At 43.7% G+C, this 24,609-nt stretch overlaps 1 protein-coding gene across 1 annotated transcript; it reads right to left on the reverse strand.

Moving 5' to 3' along the window:
* Positions 1–24,403, reverse strand: Il1r2 (interleukin 1 receptor type 2). Its single transcript, XM_035452816.1, has 9 exons — positions 24,171–24,403; positions 23,259–23,404; positions 21,790–22,051; positions 13,279–13,459; positions 10,567–10,741; positions 7,637–7,699; positions 5,325–5,460; positions 3,857–3,999; positions 1–173 (listed from the first exon to the last, which is right to left on the reverse strand). Exons 2-9 carry the CDS (start codon positions 23,365–23,367, stop codon positions 1–3), a joined length of 1,242 nt encoding a protein of 413 aa, XP_035308707.1. The 5' UTR covers positions 23,368–23,404; positions 24,171–24,403.
* Positions 24,404–24,609: the final 206 nt, after the last annotated feature.

The raw sequence follows: 24,609 nt of genomic DNA on the forward strand, positions 1-24,609 counted from the left end.
TTATTTCATTTCCTTTATTTGGTCTGGGCTGGAAGGGAAGTCCTTGTTGTCAGTCCGTAGCTTGGTCAGTCCATATGTCTGTTTACACCGTCTGTGCATCCAGATTCCTCCCACAACCAGGAAGACCAGTGACAGGGGTGCCAGTGCAATGCCCCAGGAGAATGTAGAGGAGACTGTAGAGAGGAGAGAGGGCATGAAAAGAAACATCTTGCTGCAGAACAGGGCAGCGCAGGGTGGCAGGGAAGAAATACATTGGAGCTTTCCTCCTAATAAACATGCACTGATTTCTAGAAAGTTTGTCTCTTACACCAAAGCCAAAGCCATTTGATGCCACATCTGTGACATCAGCAAACAAGCAAGGTGGGCAAAAAATCTGATTAAAGGACATTACAAAATAAGGAGCCGAGGCCTTGGGGCTGTATAAGTTATGGGAGCTGCCTGTAAGAGGGAACTTGCTTTTGTCTCTGTTAGCTGTCAGTGATGTGCCAGGGAGCAGTCTGTGCCTTGCCCGTGATCACAGGTGTCATGGGGATTAAGTGAAAGGTTCAGGCATTATGCTGGCCTGCCCCTGTTACCTGGTGGAATCCACTCAGGCAATACCCTGGTCAGCCCAAGGTTCCATGGGAAAGAAGTCAGCACGCAGGTGCAGAGGACCCCTTTAAAAGATAGGCCCCTGCCCCTTTACGCTCTCTCTCTCTCTCTCCCCCTGTCTCTCTCTCTCTGTGTGTGTGCTCTCTGTTTCCCTGCTCTGTCTGTCTATGGCGACCGGCCATGGCGGTCAGCCATTTACCCCTGTTCCTCTTCTTAGTCTACCCATTCTGCTGGGCCTTATAATAAACTTATAGTCAATATGTCTGTCTCAGCAATTTCTCTTTTCTTCTTTTTAAACAAAACAATAACATTAAGTAAGAAATAGAGGCAAAGAAAAGAAATTTTGGTTAAAGGACTTTGAATGCCAGGACCCCTTTAAAAGATAGGCCCCTGCCCCTTTACTCTCTCTCTCTCTCTCTCTCCCCCCGTCTCTCTCTCTCTGTGTGTGCTCTCTGTTTCCCCACTCTCTCTCTCTATGGCGACCGGCCATGGCGGTCAGCCATTACCCTGTTCCTCTTCTTAGTCTACCCATTCTACCGCGCCTTATAATAAACTTATAGTCAATATGTCTGTCTCAGCAATTTCTCTTTTCTTCTTTTTAAACAAAACAATAACATTAAGTAAGAAATAGAGGCAAAGAAAAGAAATTTTGGTTAAAGGACTTTGAATGCCAAGATTATTTCTTGGGTCAATTATTGTGTATTTGATATTTCTAGACATCTCTGTTATGGAAATACAAGAAGAGATTGTGAATACAATAATAAAAAGTATATATGAGAAGAATGTTATTAGATCTCATGTTCACAAAGCCACAATTCCACTATGTATTTTGGGTTTTTGGTTTTTTTGTTTGTTTGTTTGTTTGTTTGTTTGTTTTTGAGATAGGGTCTGGCCATGTAGCCCAGTAGGACCTCAAACTCTTGATTCCCCCTTGCTTCAGTTCAAGGACCAGGAGTATAGGTATGTAGGATTCCACATCATTTGTTAGAAGGATACTCACCTCTCTCTCCCTCTCTCTCTCTCTCTCTCTCTCTCTCTCTCTCTCTCTCTGTGTGTGTGTGGTGTGTGTGTGTGTGTGTGTGTGTGTGTGTGTGTGTGTGTGTAATGTGTATGTGTGATGTGTATAGGTATATGTCATGTGTGTGTATGTGTGTGTGTGTGGTGTGTGTGTGTGTGTGTGTGTGTGTGTGTGTGTGTGTGTGCGTGTGCGTGCGTGTGTGTGCGCACGCGCGTGTGCACGCACGCGCGCGTGTGCTTAAGCATGGAGCTGTAGGGTATTGTGTGGTGTGTGTATGTAGGTATGCATGGGGATATATGTGGGGGTTATAGGGTGAGTGGGAGTACAGTGGGGGTAGGTATATGCCGGCATGTGTGGGTGGGTGTGTATGGGTGTGCAGAGACCAGGGACTAACTTGGGTGTCTTCTTCCATCACTTTCTACTTTACTTTTTTAAGACAGGGTCTCTCATTGAACCTGGAGTTCATCTATTGGCTGGATTGTCTGGCCAGGGAACCCCAAGATTCTCCTGTCTCCTCCTCCCAGCACTGTGATTATGGGTACAAGTTACCATTGCTGGCATTTTACACCGGTGCCTGGCATCTGAATTCAGGTCCACTTTCCCTAACAAATTCCTCCCAGTATCAGATTACACACTTGGAGCTATTAGTCACCATGCTTTGTCCAGGAATTAACAGGATCTCAAGACAGTTCTATGGGGGATTCTTACACTACCATGCAATTTCACATGGTTGGGAATATATGAAGCTATGATTTTCTGAGAAGCAAGTTGCATATACCTCTCAACCCTAATGTGCCCTTGAGAAGCAGCCACAGCCTCCCTAGGGACAGACATGCTAAGTTAGGGCTTGGTGATCCAACATATAAAAGGACTCCAGTGCATTTAGATTCCTCTCGAGTGTCACTGTGACCTACAGGTTATTGTATCCTGAGTTGTCAACAGAAACCATATTAGCTGCACCTCATTTCCTGCTCAACATTCAAACAATAAGATTAAACCATTGAGGTTTGTTTTTTTTTCTTTTTTAAGAGTCCTTGTACATTACATTTATTTCCTGTTATTTGTTGGCCTTGACCTTACAGCTGCCCTGAAACCCTGGTCCTCCCAAAGCATGATAGAGATTTTTCAACTTCAAGTTCAAGATAAAGAATGATACATCACCTTCCAGAGACCATGTGAGGTCAGCAAACCCTGGTGATCCGAGGCACAGCCCCAAGAGCACACAGGGGGCTCAGTTCATTGCAGATTTTTGTGTGTTTGCTAAAAATCATTTCAATTTAGCTTTACTTTTATATGAGTATAATTTCCCAACACCAAATATCCACCCTACTGATGATTCTTTTTCAAAGCAGAGGTTTGGGGACCAGAGCAGTGGTTCAGTAGATGAAATATTAAACTGCACAAGCATGAGGACCAGACTGCAGGTTCCCAGCACCTACATGTGCACAAAGTGGACGTGGAAGCCTGTTCATAATCCCAGCACCCAGGAGACTGAAGCAGGAAACCCTAGACTCATATAAAAGCTAGACTCATACAGTCAGTGAGCTCTCGGTTAGAGAGACCCTGCCTAAGTAAATAAAGTGGGGGCAGGGTAAAGAAAACTCAATCTCTGGCCTACACACACACACACACACACACACACACACACACACACACACACTTACCTGCACATGCATTCATAGGAACACACATACATATGTACACATACAACATATACACATGAAGAAAAGAAAGAAAGAAAGAAAGAAAGGAAGGAAGGAAGGAAGGAAGGAAGGAAGGAAGGAAGAAAGGAAGGAAGGGGTTTGGGGCTGGGAAAATATCTCAGTCAGTAAAGTGTCTGCTGTGCAAACACAAGGACCTAAGTTTGAATTCCCAGCAGCCACGTAAACACACATTTTAACCTCAGCTCCATGGTGGGGTGGAGATGGACAGATGCCTGGAGCTTATTGACTGGCCAGCCTAGCCAAATCAATGTGCTCTACATTCAGTGGGAGACTCTATCTCAAAAAATAAAAGGAGGAGTGCAATCGAGGAAAACATCCAAGAACTATCTCTGACCCCTACACTCACATACACACACCCACATGGACATGTATGTACAACACACACACACACACACACACACACACACACACACACACACACCCTTGAGGTTTGATTTCAGTGCCCTACAAGGAAAAATCAGTATGAAGCTCTGTCCAGTATTCAACAAGTTGGCCTTTGTTTCAGTGTCCCCCAGATACATACCTTCTTTGACTGTGGTATGGAGTGACTGAACACTCCTTGAATTCTTGGCAACACATTTAAAATCTGTGTTCAGATCCTCTCTTGTGACTGGATCAAAAATCAGTGACACTTCCATATAGTTCTCATGATTCTCTGAATATTCGCTGGGTGAGGAGACATTTGATTAAGCATGATGGATGTATGTGTGGCAAGTAGACTTGCCTTCCAGATAAACATTCTCAAATTAGAAACATCTGTCCTGTTTAAGCTGAGCACAACTTCTGTGGCGTTCAGAGAACTTGCCATCATGTTTGACTCTTACTTAGGAGACCTTCTAGCCTGTTTCTGGAGGACAACGTGTCCTTGAAGATGCTGTTCATTGTAACAGGGCATTTGCTAACAATGAACACACATACTCTCTTCTTCCTTTGGTTGGAAAACTCCACTTGGGGGTGACACAAAACTACCTCCAATAATCAAGTAGAAACAGAAAATTCTAGCTTGGGGAATTTGACTTTCTCACCAGTCAGTTATTGCACGGTAAGGCAGAGGGAGTTTCCAGAACCCCAGTCCCCTCCATGGGTGTCCACCCTCATTGCTATTATTGCCCTCACGACAGAAACAAATCCAGGTCAGAGGCATCAGCCGGCCCAGGGAAGGTCCTAGTTCAGGAGGCTACCACTTGTAATGTTAGCAGAAGCCAAAGATAGCTCACCACTCTCCATTCACACGAGTAAAGGCATCCCAGAATGTGTTAAGGAGGACTATTAAGTAAGCAGTCTGAGTCTACTAACGCTGGATGTGTATTGTGTCTAAGTCTTCGGCAACAAGGAACTGAAAGCAAGTGATTGTGCTACCTTGCATCATTCTCATCCACTAATTGTACCACAGAGAACTTTTTGTTCATCTTCCCCAAAATGCAAAGGAGTGACAAGCACAAGTCCAGGCTAACTCAAAATATCAAGACTACGACTTAGAAAGTAGGGGAAACTTTGAATCATCTGTCTCCTTTCCTGTCAAAAGAATGAGTGTTTATACACCACTAATTCTCTCTGTGTCTCTGTGTGTGTGTGTGTCTCTGTCTCCTCTTTAGAGACACATCAGGCTACAGTTCTAGTCCAGATACTATGGCCAGGCCTCATAATGTGTATGAGAGCTTATGAAAATCTTTAAGAGTAATGGACGTGACAGAGTGGGAAAAGGAAATATACCAACTCCAAAATATTTTAGACATGCAAACAATCAAAAACTAAAATGTTCAAAGAGTCAACTAATGAACGGCAACTCATCCAAGTCTGGAGAATGTTTGGTTCTCAAGGTAATTTTTTTTCTGCGAAATTCAATTTTTAAAGTTCTAAATCCCCAACACTTTGTCACTTTCTAAAATGTTACTTCTATTGTAACATATGTGGGTCATATTAGCAGGCCCTGAATGTAACACCACCTCCAGGAGGAAGTAACTCACAGCAGAAGACCCTCACCCACTTACTGGTATAGCCCCTCGGTCACTCGGCCTCTTGGGTAGGCCACGGAGATAAATGTGCTGTTAGCCATCCACCACACAATGGTGTTGGAAGATGCATCAGTTCCCAGGAACACCTTGCACGGGACTATCAGCCTTGACCCTGGGTATAGCAAGATACAACACATCAACCATCAGAACCCAGAAGGGAAAGGGCCACCTTACGTCACATCCCTTGTCTTCTCAAACACCCTTCACAAGTCAATCCCGTTACTTGAGAGGAAATTTAGTCTCCTCAAATGGTTCTGCTCAAGTAAAGCTCAACCCTTTCTTACCAAATGTCTCCAGGACCATTCACTGGCCCATGCAGGGAAAAGCCTTCGTCAAGGCCACTCAGCTCCTGCAGAGCATTTACTATTCCAAGGCTGTCTTCTTTCATACCAATTCTAACTTCAGAAAGTCCAGCCACATGGGATTCTTTCTTTTGGCCCATTGCTGGCCTCAGTTCCTTCCTCCCCAATGGAATGCTCCTCTCCAAAAGGGCCCAAGGTTAGAATTAACCCTTTGAAAACCAACTGCATGCCAGGCCTTGGTGGCACACAACATGCCGGGCGTTGGTGGCAAATGCCTTTAATCCCAGCATATGGGAGGCAGAGGCAGGTGGATCTCTGTGAGTTCGAGGTCAGCCTGGTCTACAGAGTGAGTTCCAGGACAGCCTCCAATGCAATACAGAGAAACCCTGTCTCAGAAAAAACAAAAAAGGAAGAAGAAAACCAACTGTATAACTGTATAGTCTACAGATGGTGCCTTCTATACAGCTGTGCAATCTGATAGTGCCAATGCCTTGCTCAGTCATAGGAACGTAACTTTCTCTCTGAGTCACCGAAGAGGAGACAATGAAAAAGAAGAGTAAATCCCATCTGCTCATTTTTTACTCCTAAGATACACCTTCTGCAGTTGGCCTGTTAGTATGTCTGGTCCCATGTCACACTCAGAGAGCGAGAGCATCAGCTCTCCTCCATCACTTCCTGTCCCTGTGACCTAAAACACTCCCACTCACACCCCCTCCAATAGTATAGCCCGTTACGTCTACGTGATGCCTAATGCACAGAAAGCCTGGCCCCATGCCCAGAACTGGGATAAAACAAAACAAACAAGCAAACAAACAGTAGTCATGTGACTTCAGTGCCTTCAAAGTAAAAGGTCGGGACTGGACTCCACTTAGCTGGGTAGCACCTGAGATCCAGGAACCTGGGAGCCATGCAGTAGCAACCTCTGTATCCACTACTCTGATTTTTCAAATAGCTGGTCAATAGGCAGGCATGAGGGATGCAACTGATTCCAACCTCTGCACAAGAGCCCCTAACTCTATGGCCTTCGGGTTAAACTTTAACATTTAAATTCAACACTAAACAGAGGTAATAACAATAATAAATAATAATGTTTTGTTTTTTAAAAGACTCTAAAGCTAGGGCTTAATGAATGAACATCAGAACTATAAAAATCTCTATTACTAAAACAAGCACATAAAAGGGTGTGTATATGTTGGCTGGCTTCCCAGGCATGCAGACCAGAATCTGCAAACAAACTTGACCCCAAGTATGAGTTTCTAAAGTGCACTATATCCCCATGACTCCTCGTGGCTTCTCCTTGCGGTTAATAGTAGAAACAAAACCTTTCTATTGAGTTGACATTGGCACGGTATGGGCTCCTATTGAACAGAGTAGATGCTCAATAAATGGCCAGCCCTTCCCTGCCGTGAACATTCGAAAGTGTCTAGTACAGTTCACTCATGTGCCTTCACTGGCCACCCACTGTGGACCATCCAACAAGGATGTCGGTCAGGACATGCTGCAACAGCCTGGGGTGAAAATGGAAACCCCTTTTCATCAGACCATTGAACGACTATACCAGCTACTCTTGTAACCATGGCCTGCAGCCACTGCTAGCTTTGCTTGACAAACAGATTCTTACTTCTGAGCAGCTGCTAAATATTGAGACCATGGATTAAGTTAAATGTACTAAAGATGCCGGCTCTGTGGACGCTTTCCTACAGTTAATAACTGCTACCAAATGATTTGCCTCTTACATTTAGGTTTTTGTAAGTATAACTTTGAGAAAATAAAGTACCATTGCTCTCAAATAATGGCAACCCTAAAAGTACTTGGCAAATACAGAGGTCCCCTGCATTGGTCATGTTAGCCAATGTAGGGGACCACTTGGGCACTCTATGCCCAGAGGCCCAATATGGTCCACAGACACAGATCCCCAAACCCCCAATGATGGGTTTCAGGCACAATCGTGGGCAAGTAGGATACCCCGTCTTTGCAGATCCTTACCCAGGGATGCTGGTATTGTCTCTAGGGGAGAAATAATCACAGGGATGGTTTCCGTGGATGCTTCTGAGAAAGTTGGAAGGAAAAGAGATTGCATTAGGGAAGCCTTGGTTTCCAGCTGAGATTCAGATTCCATTGTTTAGCTAATTAAGTGATCCTGTGGCCAAGCATTTTGAGAATCAGCCTTTGTCTGGCAACGGAAATGGGCTCTCCATAAAACTGAGCTTCTTAAGCCAATGCTTTTCCCGGCAGAGACATTACTGGAAGAGGCCACAGTTACACATTCCGCTGGCAGATGGTCTTTTTATCTGCTCTGTGATGAACAATTAGCTAGTCCTCTCCCAGGCTTCCTGGATGCACCCTGATGAGAGCCACAGGATGGTTTTTGTCTAAAGGTCTGCCCTACCCATCAACATTAAAGATCCACTTCTTCAAGAGCGGACCCAGGGGTTGGAAAGTTGCCCATGTGTGAGACTAATCCCACACTGGGTATTAAATTCAATGACACAGCCTTGGTCACTGATGTCTTATTAACTAAGGAGATAAATTCTTTAGGGAAGCTGGAGTGGACCTCCAAGGGCTTTGAGTCAGCTTGAATGAACTGGGCACTTGACACGGAGCAGAAAGGACAGCTGGGAGCGAGTTAAGGGCCGGGAGCCATCCCTCAACTGGCCTCATAAGACCCGTTTCTTCTCCTAAGAAGCTCTTAAATTACTACTGAAATAAGCACCTGCCGAGCTGACAGGGCAGCTTAAGGAGCAGACGGCTTCTCCACTGGGAAGTGGCATTGCTACCTATAACAAGGCTGGGACAATCAAGAAAGTCCAGCATCAAGGATTGTTCTCCGACTTGGCCTTGCACCTGTATGGCCTTGAGGGGGCGGGGCTTGGGAAATGCAGACTTGCACCTCAACTCCCAAGCTCCAGCTTAGCAGATCTTCACAGGACCTTAGATTCTCCTGCATGGTGACTACAGGTTCTGTGTGTGAGCAGTACTCAGGTGACCTTGCTGTTTCTGGTTCAAGACCACAATCTGAGAACCACTGTGCCCTCCCCAGTTCACAGCTCAGTACAATGTGCGGGTCTGCCGCCCCCTAGTGTTTCTACGCAGTATCACACAAACAAGCACTGAACTTTCTCTAGCTGAACCCTGAAACAAGCAAGGAGTTATGTGTGAGTATGAATGGGTTCTCAGGGGACAAGAAAAAAAAGTATAACCCAGAGGCTTGGGCTCATGGAGAATATATTCCTTAGGATGCAAAGGAATCTCTGGGTTCTGTGAGAGAAGTTATTTTCCCCTCCCAGAAGTTATTTAACCACTGGTGTTCCCTAAGCTCTCCAAAGTCAGCCTTTAATTAAAGATTCCAGTTGTGTCTGATCCTCAGTATAAAGAAATACTATATATTCTCCAGGGAAGAGTCTGTGGCCCACATATTTTATTCTCCTTTCACTTAGCTTCCTCTCCAGCACATGAGAGGTGGGATGGACATTAAATGGCTGTTAAATGTGGCCAGCCCTGCCTACCACATTCTTCTCACGTAGAATCTGTCCTGGTTTAGGCTGAGCATCATTTCTGTGGGTTTTCAAAATCTGAATTACTCTAAAATCTGAAATTTGTTGAACACCAATGCCATGCATGGAAAATTCCATACTGTGAAACATGGCTTTATGCACAGAGTTACTTAAAATACTGCGATAGCCATCCTGGTGGCATCCATCTGCAACCTCCGCATGGAAAGACTGCAGTAGGTTCTCCAGATAGAAGACAGCCTGTAGCCCTGGGCCATAGATCCATTCTAAGTATAGTCTGAAACCCTGTCTCAAAAAAAAAAACAAGAAAAATGAAAGAAAACATCATATCAAACTATCTTTGGGCTATGAGTAAAAATATATATGAAACATAAACTAATTTCATGTTTAAATTTGTGCCTATCCCCAAGATACCTCATTATGTCAGTGCAAATATGTTCTTGGCATGGGGGAAGGGTGTCAAGACTCTGGAGGTTTCTGTTGTCAACTTTCAGGCAGCTAGTGCTCACCCTGAATGAAGGGCCTAGACATAACCTCAGCAGACAATAACCAGAGCACTTTGAATGCCTCATGTCAGTGCATAGCGCTCTAGTCAAAACCCAGTAAAATGGGGCTAGAGAGATGGCTCAGTGGCTGAAAGCATTTGTTGCTCTTGCAAAAGGATGATAGTTCAATGCCCGGCACCCACATGGTGGCTCACAACAACCTGTAAGCCTTACTTGGTCCAGGGGATCCAACGGCACACATGTGGTACACATATGTGTGTGGAGGCAAAACTTTCATACATGTAAACTAAAATTAATTTAATTAAAAAAAACAAAACAGTGGTCCTCAACCTTCCTAATGCTTTGACCCTTTAATACAGTTTCTCATCTTGTGGTGACCCCACCCCCCCAACCATAAATTTATTTCATTGCTACTTTCATAACTGTAATCTTTCTACTGTTATGTATCCTAATGTAAATATCTGATATGCAGAATATTTGATGTGTGACCCCTGAAGGGGTCACAACCCACAGGTTGTGAACCACTGCAGTAAAATCTCTGTACCTTAATAAGTATATACTAGGGCATGGCAAGTCTGTCCCAACCAGCTAGCTCAGTTTGCACCTTCCGTGTTCCAGAACACCTTGGCCCCCTCTAGTGGTGAGTTTTAGGCTTGCCATTTTCAGACACCTGCTTGAATCCTTTACCTGCCCAAGAATAAATTCTCCTTCTCTCAGAACTCCCAGGATATACTGTTGAAAGTATCTTGCACATGTCTTAGGGACCTTTAGAATACTTGTCGGGTGTGTTTTTCTTTTCCTTCATGACAAAGACATTCGAGGGCTCCTATGTGGTTCTGAATTTATTCTCATCCTGCTGTTCTAGGTATGACAGATATCTCAGTGGTTAAGTACTTACCTTCGACACGGAGTTTAATATTCCTAGTGATGTTGTATTCCTTGCCCTTGTGGATAAATGTCGCAATGCATCTGTAATAGCCGGCATCCTCCATGGATGTGTTGGCTATCAGTATGTGTGTCCCGTCTCCCACTCTTAGAAATTTCTTACTGTTTCTATCCAAAAGGACAGAGCCCTTGAGAGGAAATGTATCATAAAGTTACATCATAGAATAGCACAGCTCTCAAACACTCAGGGAGATATCATCATTGTCAGTCAATGTAGAGTCTGCAACCCAAAAATTTTCCTGGCACATATTTACATTTACAGTTTTGTCTTTGGGGTATACTTTTAACTGTATTTTTAGGAAAATTGTAGTTTTTTTTTTCATTGAGGCAGGACCCTCTCATGGAGCCCACTCTGGCCTTACACACTTGATTCTCCTGCCTTAGACTTCTGGATTCTGGAATGACATGGATGTGCGTCCATACCCAGTTTAGGAAAAGGAATCTGTTAACATTTTTAAGGTTAACTTATTTTAGGCCATTTAAGTACAAATATATTTAAGCAGATCAATATTAAAGAGCCATGAAGACAAAAAGGTGGGAAGAGAGCATGTTACAGGAATTCCTTTAAAATTCATTTCAATTTTAGGACTTTCTACTAGAGAGAACATTTTTAAGTATATAAATAGGGGATCTGGGGTCCATTTTCTCATGTGGACACAGAGTCCTATAGGTTCTCTGCAAACAGAACCCTCAAGGGCAAGGCCTCCAGTACAAGGGGAGGTATACAGGATAAAAAAAATTCTTAGCATACTATGTCCTCAAGAATACTGCTTTCTAAACCATGATAAACCATGCATGGTATCATGTGCCTGTAATCTCAGCATTGGGGAAGCTGAGACAGAAGGATTACAAGTTTGAAGCCAGACTGAGCTACACAGAGAAGTCCTGTCAAAAGGAGGAGTAGGAGTGTGGGAGAGGGGCTGAGAAAGAAGGGAGAGAGGGAGGGAGGGAGAGAGGGAGAGAGGGAGGGAGGAGGGAGGAGGGGAGGGAGGGAGGGGAGAGGGAGGAGGGAAAGAGGGAGGGAGGGAAGAGAAAAGAAAAGGTGACCAAACTCATCTCTTTTAGAAATCAAATATAGCCTTGAGTGACGTCATAATCGTATGCTGATCATAACTGTACGCTGGCTGGGAACACAGACAAAACTGAGACAGTCAGCAGCTTATCTTCCAAATATACTTAATCAAATCGGGGAATGGGGATTTCACAGTTCCTAGCATGAAAAGACAAACATGAATACAGGGCACGATGTCACAGTTGTTCTACAAACTGAGACTTTGGGTCAGTTTCTTCTGTCTGCAAAGGAGAGAAATGAGCAGTCTCTACCTCATTAAGCTGTTCACTGAGGTTGGAACAGGGTCAGCATAGTCCATACTCAGCAACGCTCAGCATGATCGTAGAGGGAGCAACTATTGCTAACACCATGGTGCTAGCCCATCTATTAAGCACTGTGCCAGGTGCTTCATGCGTATCTCTCCATTCATGACCTTCAAAACTGCAGGGAATGAGAAGGGCTGTTTCACAGCAGAAACAGATCCAAGAGAGGGAGCAAATGGACCAAACTAAAAGGAGGAAGAAGGTTCTAACCCACACGTTTGTAGATTCATTTCTGTTCTCTGGAGGTGAAACCTTGCATTTATCCTCTGTGTGCTCTTCCTAAACCCAGAGAAGGCCCTCTCCAGCTCACCAGGCTTGTGCACAGGCACAAACTACTTTCAGAGAAGCATTCCAATGTTTCCAGTATTGCTGTGATGTGGATAAGCACGTGTGGACAGGCACACATGTACATTCTGCCACTACATTACCAGTCAACTGGTTAACCTACTGATTAAAAGACTAATTCTTACGGATGACTAAGTGAATACTAGACTTCTCAGCATCGCTCTATAATCCGTATCAGAGGTTGGCAAGTTCTTCCGGATAAGAGACAAATAGGACATATTTCAATGTCATCATGGTCTGCATGGTCTCTGTCACAACTCCTCAGTGGTGCAGACACAGACAATCCATAACCTGATGGTATGGCTGTGCCCTAATACACATGTATTTATGGACATTGACGTTTGAGCATTAGTCAATGGTCACGTGCTCTGAAGTAGTCTTCTAGTTTTTTCAAGCACTTAAAATCTGAAAACTCTCCATATTTGATGAGTTACATGGAGACAGGTGACAGCTCTATATGACACTAGGCTATAATTTGAGGCCTATGCTGGGCATAACAGTGTCTAGTGACCTCAAAATCCACAGAAGACTAGCCATTTATTTAAGGAGACCAAGGGGAAATAGTAACTGAATTTACTCTTGTAACCCAAAAGTTGCCTTGTGATTTAAAAGAGATTTCTTTAACATGTATATAAAATTTTTTGTAAAAATGAACAAGGCTTCTTTTCCCCTTATTTCCTGCTTATTTTTAGACAAGTGACAGTAAAAAGATCTTTAGTAGCTATTTACTCTGGAAATCATTTCATAGTCTGTCTACATGAACCTTACCCAAACCACAGAAGAACCAACAGCTAACACCAATCACCACCATTTTAACTAATGTTGTAATTCTAAATATGTAGGTGTATGTGTGTCTGTATGGATGGATGGCCTTCACACAGCTTTTGTGTATGTGTTCTATAGGCGGTAAGACATATCTCAGTGGCATACTTGTTTTGAAGCATACCTTATACCACTGCACCTTTCCATCAGCTTTGTTGGGGATGAATTCTTTCAGGTCAGGGCACACTAGTAGCCCGGTGGTTGAGACAGATGAGATTTGCGAGTAGGAGATAAGTGGCAGAGATGCTTCAGTGTTCTTAAAAACCTTGAGTTCTATGGACATTTCCTCACAGTGAGATGCATTTCTAATTGTTTATTGAGGGAGAGAAAAAGAAAGAGGCAATGAATGGCAAGACAGAAATACGAAAACTAAATGCAAGAACGACTTCCCACCCCCATTCATCCTGCCTGCATCGTCCTGATGATCAGTGCTTGACTCCTGACTGTTTTAAGTTCTTGGGATACAGAAAGCTTCACATCCTAACTGCTATATATAGATGCTGTGTGTCCTGTGCTTTCCATGAAGGACCCTGCAGAAGCTTCATTCCAGTGCTCAGGACACTGAGAAACCCCCAAGTCTTCTCCAAAGGGATTCCAAAGTTGAGAGCCTTTGAACCCAGCCTGGATATGATCCAAGGAACTGCACAAACAGATGGTTTCCCAAGAACCACTGTCTCCATTAAAGCAAAAACAAAAACCCTTTCCTTCCCCCTAGGAACTCTTTACAAACTGATTTCTAGTTTCAGGAAACTGCTGTGAAGTTAGTGTTTGGACTTTAAAAGACGTGAACAGAAATGCATGGCAAGGGTGTGGGGGACAATAGTTTGCTGAGATGTTTTTAATTGTCAGCCCACCCATAATCCTAATATTGTGATTCAATCAAGCCCCTAGAACTGAGATAAAAATGGTGCAGGAAATATGAGGGGAAATGGATAAAGGACTGAAGAGATGAATAAATTTAATGTTTAACATAGAAAAACAAGGGCTTGAAAGGTAGAGAAGTAGAGCATGCACTTAGTGTAGATGAGGCTGTGCATTTAACTTGCAACATTCCAAAAAGGAAGCAAAATGAAACAGAAAAATAAATAATTAAATCAACTAAGACCCTAAGACCCTGAGATGAGTAGCTACCTAAGATGAATAACACATACAGTGAGACCGTAAGAATCAACTGGAAATATGGTGTGAAAGTTATTTTCACAAAAAAAAATCTAACAAAATACATCCAAAGAAACAGCGACATATGACAATTACATATGAGAGATTTGATAACCACCTAACTTGGTGCAAGCTTTAAAAAGGAAATAAAAACATAAAACCAACAAAAATTAAACTAATGGGCAATTTATGCACAAAGAAAATGCGGAATGTTAACTCTCACTTTACGAAGAAATTACTAATCACACTTGGGATTTGAAGGACATTGAGAAATCAATCTGCATCTATGCTGGAAGACATCGTCCATCCACCCCACCACTGCCGCCGCCACCACCCTCCTAGGGCTAGCTTTCACAGTGTCAGAGAGTGTTCTGCAAACTGTTGGAGGAAAAGAGTCACCACCAGTTTGACCAGCTGTGGACCCCATAAGCTGCAGCTAGCTTCCTGTCCGTCAAGTATGTCTATCCACTGATGTGTGAATGGCATGGCTGTTATGGAGATAACCAACTGTTCTCTACTTGGATCTGAGGCTTCTTCCACAGGAAGAAAAGCATGCTTGGGTTCTGTCAACCTGTTCTCCATGGCTAGAAAGGTCATACGCCCTAAGGGGAAACTTTCTACTCTTGCTTTGCTAAAGTAGACATGGGCATGATGTCAAGCTGCCTTCTAAATATTTATGTTTATACCTATAGATGAATGGCACTCTCAGCCTTCATCAGAGAAGCCTCTTTTTTGCAGTGGGTGGCAACACAGACACTCAATGATGGTACAAGTGTAAAGAATAAGTGACTGTGGAATGCTCGGCCCTAGCTAGGACACACCCACTCACAGATTCAGAGACCATTGCAGAAGAGGGGGTGGAAAGAATGTAAAACCCACAGTTTGAGGTAATGCCATGAGATAGCATCTTCTGAACGTGACATGCCCCACTGTATTCATGAACTCCTAGCAGCTGTGGTTGCCTGCATAAGATTGGGCTGGTAACAATTGCCTAATTCACTGGGGAGGAAATCCTGAGGTTCACTCCTCACTGAGGAAGAACTATGGGCAATTAATGCAATTAATGGGTACCAGGGGAAGGGGTTGCCATTTTCTTCAGTTGTGCAGCCACTGAAAAGTTACCTGTGTTCTACTAGTAAACAGCAACCCAACCATGCTTATGCAAGCAACCATGATTAAGCAGGATGGGTCATGCACACAAAAAGACACCAAAGTTGGAAGAGGATTTGAGGGGAGAAAAGGGGTTTCAATGGAAAAAAGAAGGGGATGAAAGACAGCAATTGGAAATGAAAATAACCAAAATTCAGGAAATACGTGTATGAAGTTTCTCAACAAATAATTACACTACATATCAAAGGGATGCAGATGAGAGGTATGAAGTGGGCTCATAGTAGCTAGTTTTACAAAGTGATCTTCAGTCAAGTAACATATTTGGGAGTGATGATTATAATGGTGCTTTCAACTAAAGTAAATTAAGTACACATTTAAGTGACCTTAAATTAACCATATATCTGTATGTATACATGTATATGGTAATAGTGATTATAATAGTGTTTTCAACTAAAGTAAATTCAGTTCAAATTTAAGTAACCTTCTAAGTCTCTATAGCTACACAAAAAAAGAAAAAAAAAGGCTCTTGGAAATCCCAAAGACTGTGAGAAGTCTCCAGAAACCAAGCTTGCCAGATGTATTGAGCATTCCAAGCTTGTTCACATTATTGATTTGGTATTCATTCCAGATTTTTTTCCATTTTTTTATTCCATTATTTTCCCCTTGGGCAAAACATTAAGACTGAGGACTGTTTGTTCTGGCAGTAAATCTTGACTACTCTGAGTGACAGAAAGGTCATGTGGGTTACCAAATAGCAAGAACATAAACACAGAAGAGCAGGGCAGTCTCATGTCCTGGAACTGTAAACACCAAAGTTTGTCCTAGCAGTTGTTGGAGATTTCCATTCTAGTTGAAGCCCAGTATTACACAGTTGGAAGAGAAGGCAAGCATCCTCCAGGCAAGGAACATTTTCACCACCCTACCTCAATCTCAGAGCTCTCCTTTTTCCTTGCAAAAATAATGGCATTAGCTATAATTGTTAATCTACCATAAAAACTAACTATGAGGCCAACATGCCTCTGTTCATCCCTCCCTAATATTCATATCTCTAGGCAATAGCCCTGCATGGACTCTGGGCTCTCATTGGTCGTAGACCATGAGTCTCGGTACACCAGATCCTTCCCATGCTGTGGTTAGCATACCTAACCCTCCCAACAAACCTCTCAACAGGGAAGAAAACTGGGACTTGGGTATCAGGATGGGGCAGGGCTAAAATGCCCATTTATGTCTTTCTGATTCCAGATCAAGTTGTTTTTATTTTTTGTACTACAAGTCTAAGTTTTCCTCCTAGTGTTCCTCAGAGTCAGATGGAAAACCTTGGAGAAAAGATGCTTTATATCTGCTGCAAAATCAAATGTTTCCATTTCCCCAATACAGGAGTAAGCGATCCCTGAACTGCTTCCTCAGCAAGAGTCGACAGATCTAAACCTGTCTCTAAGCTATTTATAGGGGAAGTGAGGCACACAGACCACAGTGCCAAGCTGGATTTGATCTGAAAGAATTTTTGACACCACAAACACATGCACATTTTTTTATACACCCCACCTTGGACTGGGGCTGATCTTGTTTTAGATTCTTCCGTTTGTGCTAAGAACATCAGCTTGTCTGGATCTTCTTCTAAGTGTCAGTATTCTGGGCAATCTATCCATAAATGAATTAATGAAATCTAGAAGGACTGTAGAGCTAGCAGGTAGGTGGAGCAAGCAGAGGCCCAGGAACAGAAGCAGCCATCTGTGGAAGGAAGGCTATTCTCCAGTCGTGCCAAGGGTGTGCCCTAATCCTTTCAGAAAAACTATGCCAGGAGATGATCAAGATTCTCAACATGAAGGATCTTGTTTTATGTTTTACCCTTTAAGAAGCAGCAGGGCACATCAACAGCAATCACTGCGGAGTGATCTTTTTAACAAACGGTGCTGAGAGAGCAGTAGAGCCCCATGAAAAACCAGGGCTAAACCCTTGTCTCACACTGGATGAAAAATTTACCTCGAAATATATTGGGCACCTGAAATACAGGAGTTAAACTTATAGAATTATAGGAAGAAAATGGAGGGGAAAGCTTCATAACTTTGAATTCCCTAAGCCCAGAAAACACAAATAACAGGGGCAGGAAGCATATAATTTAGAATTCACCAAACTGTAAATGCATTTGTGCAAAGGACTCTATCCATGGAGTGAATAAGCAAGCCAGAGAGTGAGATAAACTATCCCCAAATCATATAACTAATAAGGAGTAGACATTCCAAACTCCCCCAACTCAATAGCAAGCAATAAACAATCCATCTCTCACAACTGGCAAGGACTTGAGTAGCCATTTCTCCAAGAACTATATACACAAGTAGCCAAGAAAGACATGCAAAGCTGAAACACCCAGAAACTACAATCAAGGACACGAGCCACCATGTCACACACATTAGAACACTGTGAAAAAGAAACAGCAACTTGCTTTGGCAAAAATGGAGAGTAGCAGACCCCTTGTGGGGATGGAAGTCAATGCAGCTGCTGTGGAAAACACATTGGTAGTTCCTTAAAAAAAATAAGATCAGACATAAATAGCCAGGGGATCCAGAAACGTGAACAAAAGCTTATGTAGCTGTTCATGATGGCATTACTGAAGACAGCCGCAAAGCGGGGCAAACCTGAGTGTTCACGGAAGGACAAATGGACAACAGAGGTAGGATGTTTGCACCATGACGCAGCAATAATCAGCCTTGAAAAGGAAGAGAATTCTAACATGGGCTGTAGTGCTTGCACGAAGCATCTAGTAAAAGAGGCAGATTCACAGAGACAGAGGGTAGAGGGGTGGTTATCAGGGGATGGGGGTGAGGAACGGAGGGACAGCTGTAGTTTAATGAGGACCAAGCTTCAGTGTGGGAAGAAGAGGAAGTTCTAGAGGTGGATGGTAATGACAGTGGTGCAACAGTATGGGGGTACTTAACTTGCTTGAGCTGTATTCTTAAAGATAGTTAACACGGTAGGGTCTATGCTATATGTATATTACAACATACATAGGACATAAAATAGGGAGGGTTGGTCCAGATTCATGGTGTATCCCCTCCTCTTTCCCCAGAACTTCCTACGCATGCTAGTTTTTCTCATCTGTGCAATAATCAATCGGATTCATCTATTTCTAAGACTCCATCCCGTTCTACAATTCTCCTAGGGATTTTCCATCTAGGTCTTCTTTCTCTACCATGGGGAGTCACCAGTGAAGGGCACAAAGCAAGTCCCCATCTTCTGGGGGCTCATGTTCTAACGACAGACCAATGTTACATACATGTGCACAGAACAGATGTGTCTGGTGAGGAAAACATAATCAAGAAAAATAGCATCAGGGTAAGGAGAGGGGACAGAATACTGTGTCAGCTGACATGGCTGGGGGTTCTCTCCAGAGGGGTGACATCTGAGTAGAGATCAAATACGCTATAGGAGAGAGGGAGCTATAATAATGTCCAGATGAGGGGTCGTCCTGGTTTGCTTTCCATCACTGGTAAACATCATGAATACAAGCAACTCAGAGAGGAAAGGGTCTATTTTAGCTTACAGCTTACAGTTCATCATGAAGGGAAGTCAAGGCAGGAACCTAGAGGCAGAAACTGAAGCAGCGGCTATGGACGAATATTGCTTATCGGCTTTCTCACCCTACTTTTTATACAACCCAGAATCTTCCAACCAGGGATGGTATTGCCCACATTGGGGGTGGTCGTTTGAAAAAGAATGGCCCCAGAGGCTCATATATTTAAATACTTGGTCACTAGGCAGTGGCACTATCTTGGGAGAGATTGGGAGGAATGATCTTGTTGGAGTAGGTGCGACCTTGTTGGAGGAAGAGTGTCACTGGGGGATGGACTGTGGGGTTTCAAAAGCCTAAGCCAGTCCCAGTGTCTCTCTCTTCCTGCTGCCTGTGGATCAAGATTCAGAACTCTCAGCTCCTTCTCTAGCACCACGTCTGCCTGTGTGCAATGATGCTTCCCATCAGGGGGATAACAGACTAAACCTCTGAAGCTAAAAGTGAGGCCCAATGAAATGCTTTATTTTTATAAGAATTTCTATGGTCATGGTGTCTCCTCATAGTAATAGAACACTAAGACAGTGAGCTAGGCCCTTCTATAATAAATCATTAATCAAAAACGTGTCCCACCATAACTGGATGCTGGCATGTAGAAAACTGCACATAGACCCATATCTGTCACCATGCACAAAACTTAAGTCCAAATGGATCAAAGACCTCAACATAAATCCAGCCACACTGAACCTCTTAGAAGAGAAGGTAGGTGGTACCCTCGAACAAATTGGTACAGGAGATTCTTCCTGAACATAACACCAGTAGCACAGACACTGAGATTGACAATTAGTAAATGGGACCTCCTGAAATTGAGAAGCTTTTATAAGGCAAAGGACACAGTCAACAAGACAAAAGGGCAGCCCACAGAATGGGAAAAGATATTCACCAACCCCACATCTGACAGAGGGCTGATTTCCAAAATATACAAAGAATTCAAGAAGCTAGTCACCAAAACAACAAACAGCCAATTAAAAAGTGGTGTACAGAACTAAATAGAGAATTCTCAATAGAGGAATCTAAAATGGCTGAAAGACAGCCATCAGGGAAATGCAAATCAAAACAGTTCTGAGATACCATCTTACTTCTGTCAGAATGGCTAAAATCAAAAACATCAATGACAGTTTATGCTGGAGAGGATGTGGAGAAAGGTGAACACTCCTCCACTGCTGGTGGGAGTGCCAACTTGTACAGCCACTTTGAAAATCAGTATGGCAGTTCCTCAGGAAAATGGAAATCAGTCTACCACAAGATGCAATAATTCCACTCTTAGGCATATACCCAAAAGAAGCACATTCCTACAACAAGGACATCTGTTCAACCATGTTCATAGCAGCACTATTTGTAATAGCCAGAACCTGGAAGCAACCTAGATGTTCCTCAACTGAAGAATGGATGGAGAAAATGTGGTACATTTATATAATGGAGTACTACTCAGCAGAAAAAAACAATGGAATCTTGAAATTTGCAGGCAAATGGATGGAACTAGAAGAAACTTTCCTGAGTGAAGTAACACAGTCACGAAGACAAAAATGGTATGCTCTCACTCATATATGGATTTTAGACCTAGAGCAAAGGAGTAGCAGCCTATAATCCACACTGGCAGAGAAGCTAGGAAACAAGGTGGACCCTAAGAGAGACATGCATGGTCCCCCAGAGAAGGGGAAAGGGACAAGATCTCCTGAGCTAATTTGGAGCATGGGGAAGGGAGAGGGAGTTAGAAGGAAGAGAAAGGGAGAAGAGGAAGGGAGAGGAGGACAGGAGAGAGCAGGAAGATCCAGTCAGGGAAAGAATAGAGGAGAGCAAGAAAAGAGATGTCATAATAGAGGGAGCCGTTACAGGTTTAAAGAGAAATCTGGCACTAGGGAAATGTCCAGAGATCTACAAGGATGACCCCAACTAACAATCTAAGCAATAGTCGAGAGGCTACCTTAAATGCCCTTCTCTAATAATGAGATTGATGACTACCTTATATGCCATCCTAGTAGCTTCATCCAGTAGCTTATGGAAGCAGACGCAGACATCCACAGCTAAACACAGAGCTGAACTCTGGAATCCAGTGGCAGAGAGGGATGAATAATGAGCAAAGGATTCAAGACCAGACTGGAGAAACCCACAGAACAGCTAACCTGAACAAGGGGTTACTCATGGGCCCCAGACTGATAGCAGAGGAAACCAGCATAGGACTGTTCCAGACCCCCTAAACAAAGATGTCAGTTTGGAGGTCTGGTTAATCTATGGAGCCTCCGATAGTGGATTAGTATTTATCCCTAGTACACAAATGGACTTTGGGAGCCCATTCTTTCCACATAGAGGGTTAGTCTCTCAGCCTAGACACACAGGGGAGGGACTAGGGCCCTGCTTCAAATGATATGACAGACTTTCAAGCTCCCCCATGGAAGGCCTCACCCTCCCTGGAGAGCAGAAAGGGGATAGGATAGGGGGTCAGTGGAGGGCAGGGGAGGAGGGGAGGGAGAGGGACCTGGGATTGACATGTAAAAGAAGCTTGTTTCTAACTTAAATAAAAAAGGAAAAATAAATAAACAAAAAAAAACCAAAAAGTGTCCCACATGTTTGCCTACAAGTCAGTCTGATGGAGGCAGTTCCTCAATGGATTTTCCTTTCTTCATGAAGCTAGCTTATGTCAAGTTGACAAAATAAATATAAATAAATAAATAGATCCTAACTGGCACAGGGTCTCTGCAGGGACACCAAGGAAAACATAGTGTGACTTGTCATCTGTGTGCTGAAGATCTTAAGAGTCCATTCTGCCTGGAGACACACTGCCCCGGTCCCAGAGGGTCTTACCTGAATGTGCAAATGTAGGTACCAGAGTCCTTCTGCACTGCAGGTAGAACCCAGAGGGTGGCATCCTTCACCCACAACCTTGGCTCATCTCCTGGGATCAGCTGAGAGGAGTTCATTTTATGCCAGGTCAGAAAAGGATAGAAACTGGCAGAAGCATCTGAATGAGGCCACTTCAGAGGGCACCTCAGAGTCACAGGTTCGCCTTCCAGCCTGAATTCAGATTTGAAGTCTCTGCCACGGAATAGGCAGTTGTCTTCAAGCACTGCTGGCCAGACATAGGAGGCTTTAGGTCTCAAATCTGCTCATATCACAAAACTGCAAGTCCCCAAGGTGGTCCCAACAAAAGGATACACTGTGTAATCTAAGTAAGATTCGGTATGTTCCCAACAAGCCAGCCTGCACCCAGGGCCCCATGAGCAGTACCCGCTGTTACTATGACTTTAGACTCCCAAATGATAGCCTGGGGACCATTGATCTCAATTTTCATCCTGAGGAGGCAGTTAAATCAGATTCACATATTCACATTGTTTTTTTTTTTTTTTTTTTTTTTTTTTTTTTATGCTGGGGAGAGGGACTGGAGCTCCATTAAGCACCTATATCAGAAGGCTCACAACCATCTGTAACTCTAGTTACAGGAGAGAGGACACTCTCTTCTGGCCTTCCAGGACACCTGCACACATGGGTACACACACACACACACACACACACACACACACACACACACACACACACGAATAAAAACAAAACTTTAAATCTTTCTTTAAAAGATTTAAATACATGGTCATATTTTTTCATTTGTTGATATTGCAATTTAAACTGTATAAATACAGATAAAAGGGATTGGTTGTGACAGACTGTATGCTTTAAATCAAAGGTGTGATGGCTAAAGAATTTTATGCTAAGCCTGCATCTTGGTACCCACTAGCCATTTGTCTCTGATTCCAGCCCCTGGAAGATAAGTTCCCAGTAACCCTGACTTAGTGACCCTCACCCATAAATATACACCAATGGCCATCTACTTTTATTATATGACTGACTGCTTTTTTTTGTTGTTTTTTGCTTTTGTAAACCTTATGCAGACAACCAAGGACTATTTTGAAGTGGCCTTGATTACCTAATCTTGGCAAAGCAGAACACCTCTTGGTTTGCTTGTGCAGATACTCAAGTTCTTCTTGTAGTTTTTTTTTTTTTTTTTCTTTAAAAATCCTTCCCTCACTCCTCTTAGGCCAGCAGCAGTCTCTAGTTTGGCTCAGAGACTGCTGTTCTGCTAACAATAAACTTAACTAATTACAATCTGAATCAAGCCTGTGGTCTTTTTCCAGGGGTCTCAAACTCCATAACAAATGCAACTTTGAATAAGGCTAAGTTGGCCATGTTTTAAATATTTGTAGTTTACTGTTTGTTTGGAGAATTGTTTTCGCAGAAATGCTGGTTCCAGCCCTTTCCTGGCTGATGCGGCTGTTTCTTACCTGTGTGGTTCTCTGACGTGACAGGGGATCCAGAAGCCCTTTCTGTGGGTACCACTGATGAAGTGGTGAGGGCAGATACCCCAGTCACCAACACACACAAAATGAACATTGTCACCAACTTTCCGAGGGTACACGACTCTCAAAACCTGCAAGAAGAGAAAGAGGAGACAGTAGGAAGGTGAGCTTCCATGGGAAGATGGTCCTAGGGTTGGGGTTGGGTGGGGGATAGAACCGGGTCTTGAAACTGCACCAGAGAATGGGAACATCTGGTCTAGGGATTTTCAAATAAGAAAATTCAAACCATTTGTATCTGTCTCCCTGGGACCGTATTTCTGAAGGTGCCTGACATTAACCACCCCCCACCACCCCACCCCACCCCACCCCACCCACACCCACCCCCGCACCTCCCACAGACCTGCCTGGAATGGAAATTTCAGGTCCTGAGTGTCTGACTTTCCAGAAATGCATCTCAGCAGCCCCTGTCCCGGGCCACTATTTGTAGCCTTTCGTCCGCCAGGCCTGTGCCCACACTCCACTCTCGGAGTGAGGTCTCTCCCCACCCTCAGTGTAAGCCTTGAACCACCCTCCATAGTCTCCTGTCTGGATCTGTGGTCTTCTGCAACATTCTTCATTAAACACACACAAGCTCTATGTAGATAGGGTTCACCTCATTTTCTCTACCATCTTACAGTACCCCAACTCGGTTGCTGAATTTGCGAACAATTCAGAAAATCACTAGAAGCCAAAAGGTCCTCAGGTTTTACTTGTCATGGAGCTTTTCCTGGCTCCCCACTGGCAGATTTAACAGATAATGGATGAAAGGTCAGCAAAAGGAACTCCTCGCGTTTTTACCCATCCACTCAGCCCTCTCTATTACCCGTTTGCCCTGCCAGTAGCGGGACCACAACTCACAGGAAGGTACTGTGCCTCCTCGGCCTCGGGTTCTTCCGTTCCTTTCAAGGTAGAAACAAAGCAAGTAACTCTTTCTGAGAGAGGCTTTGGTAGGGACTAAGCTCCGGTGGCCATAAGGGAGCAGAACACAGACTAGAGTCCCCGGATCACTCTGAAGGGACAAGGAGGGAAGCCTACACAATCAGAGATGCTCTCCTTGGACACCCAGGACTGCTCAGAAGTGAAGTCCCTCTGTGAGGGAAATGGCTTAAATAGCATTATCCTGCAGAGCCTGTTTCTCATTAAAGATAGAAAGCAGGGTTGAGAAATCAGCACTTTCTTCATCTATCCCATTCCACCCTCCACCCTCAAGATTATTATCTTCTGAGATTTTAACAGCTCTCCACTGACATTATCTGCTTCTGGCAGCTCAAAGACTAGAGGCATCGAAATCTCTCCT

This window comes from Cricetulus griseus, assembly GCF_003668045.3.
Source record: "Cricetulus griseus strain 17A/GY chromosome 1 unlocalized genomic scaffold, alternate assembly CriGri-PICRH-1.0 chr1_1, whole genome shotgun sequence".
Lineage (NCBI taxonomy): Eukaryota > Metazoa > Chordata > Mammalia > Rodentia > Cricetidae > Cricetulus > Cricetulus griseus.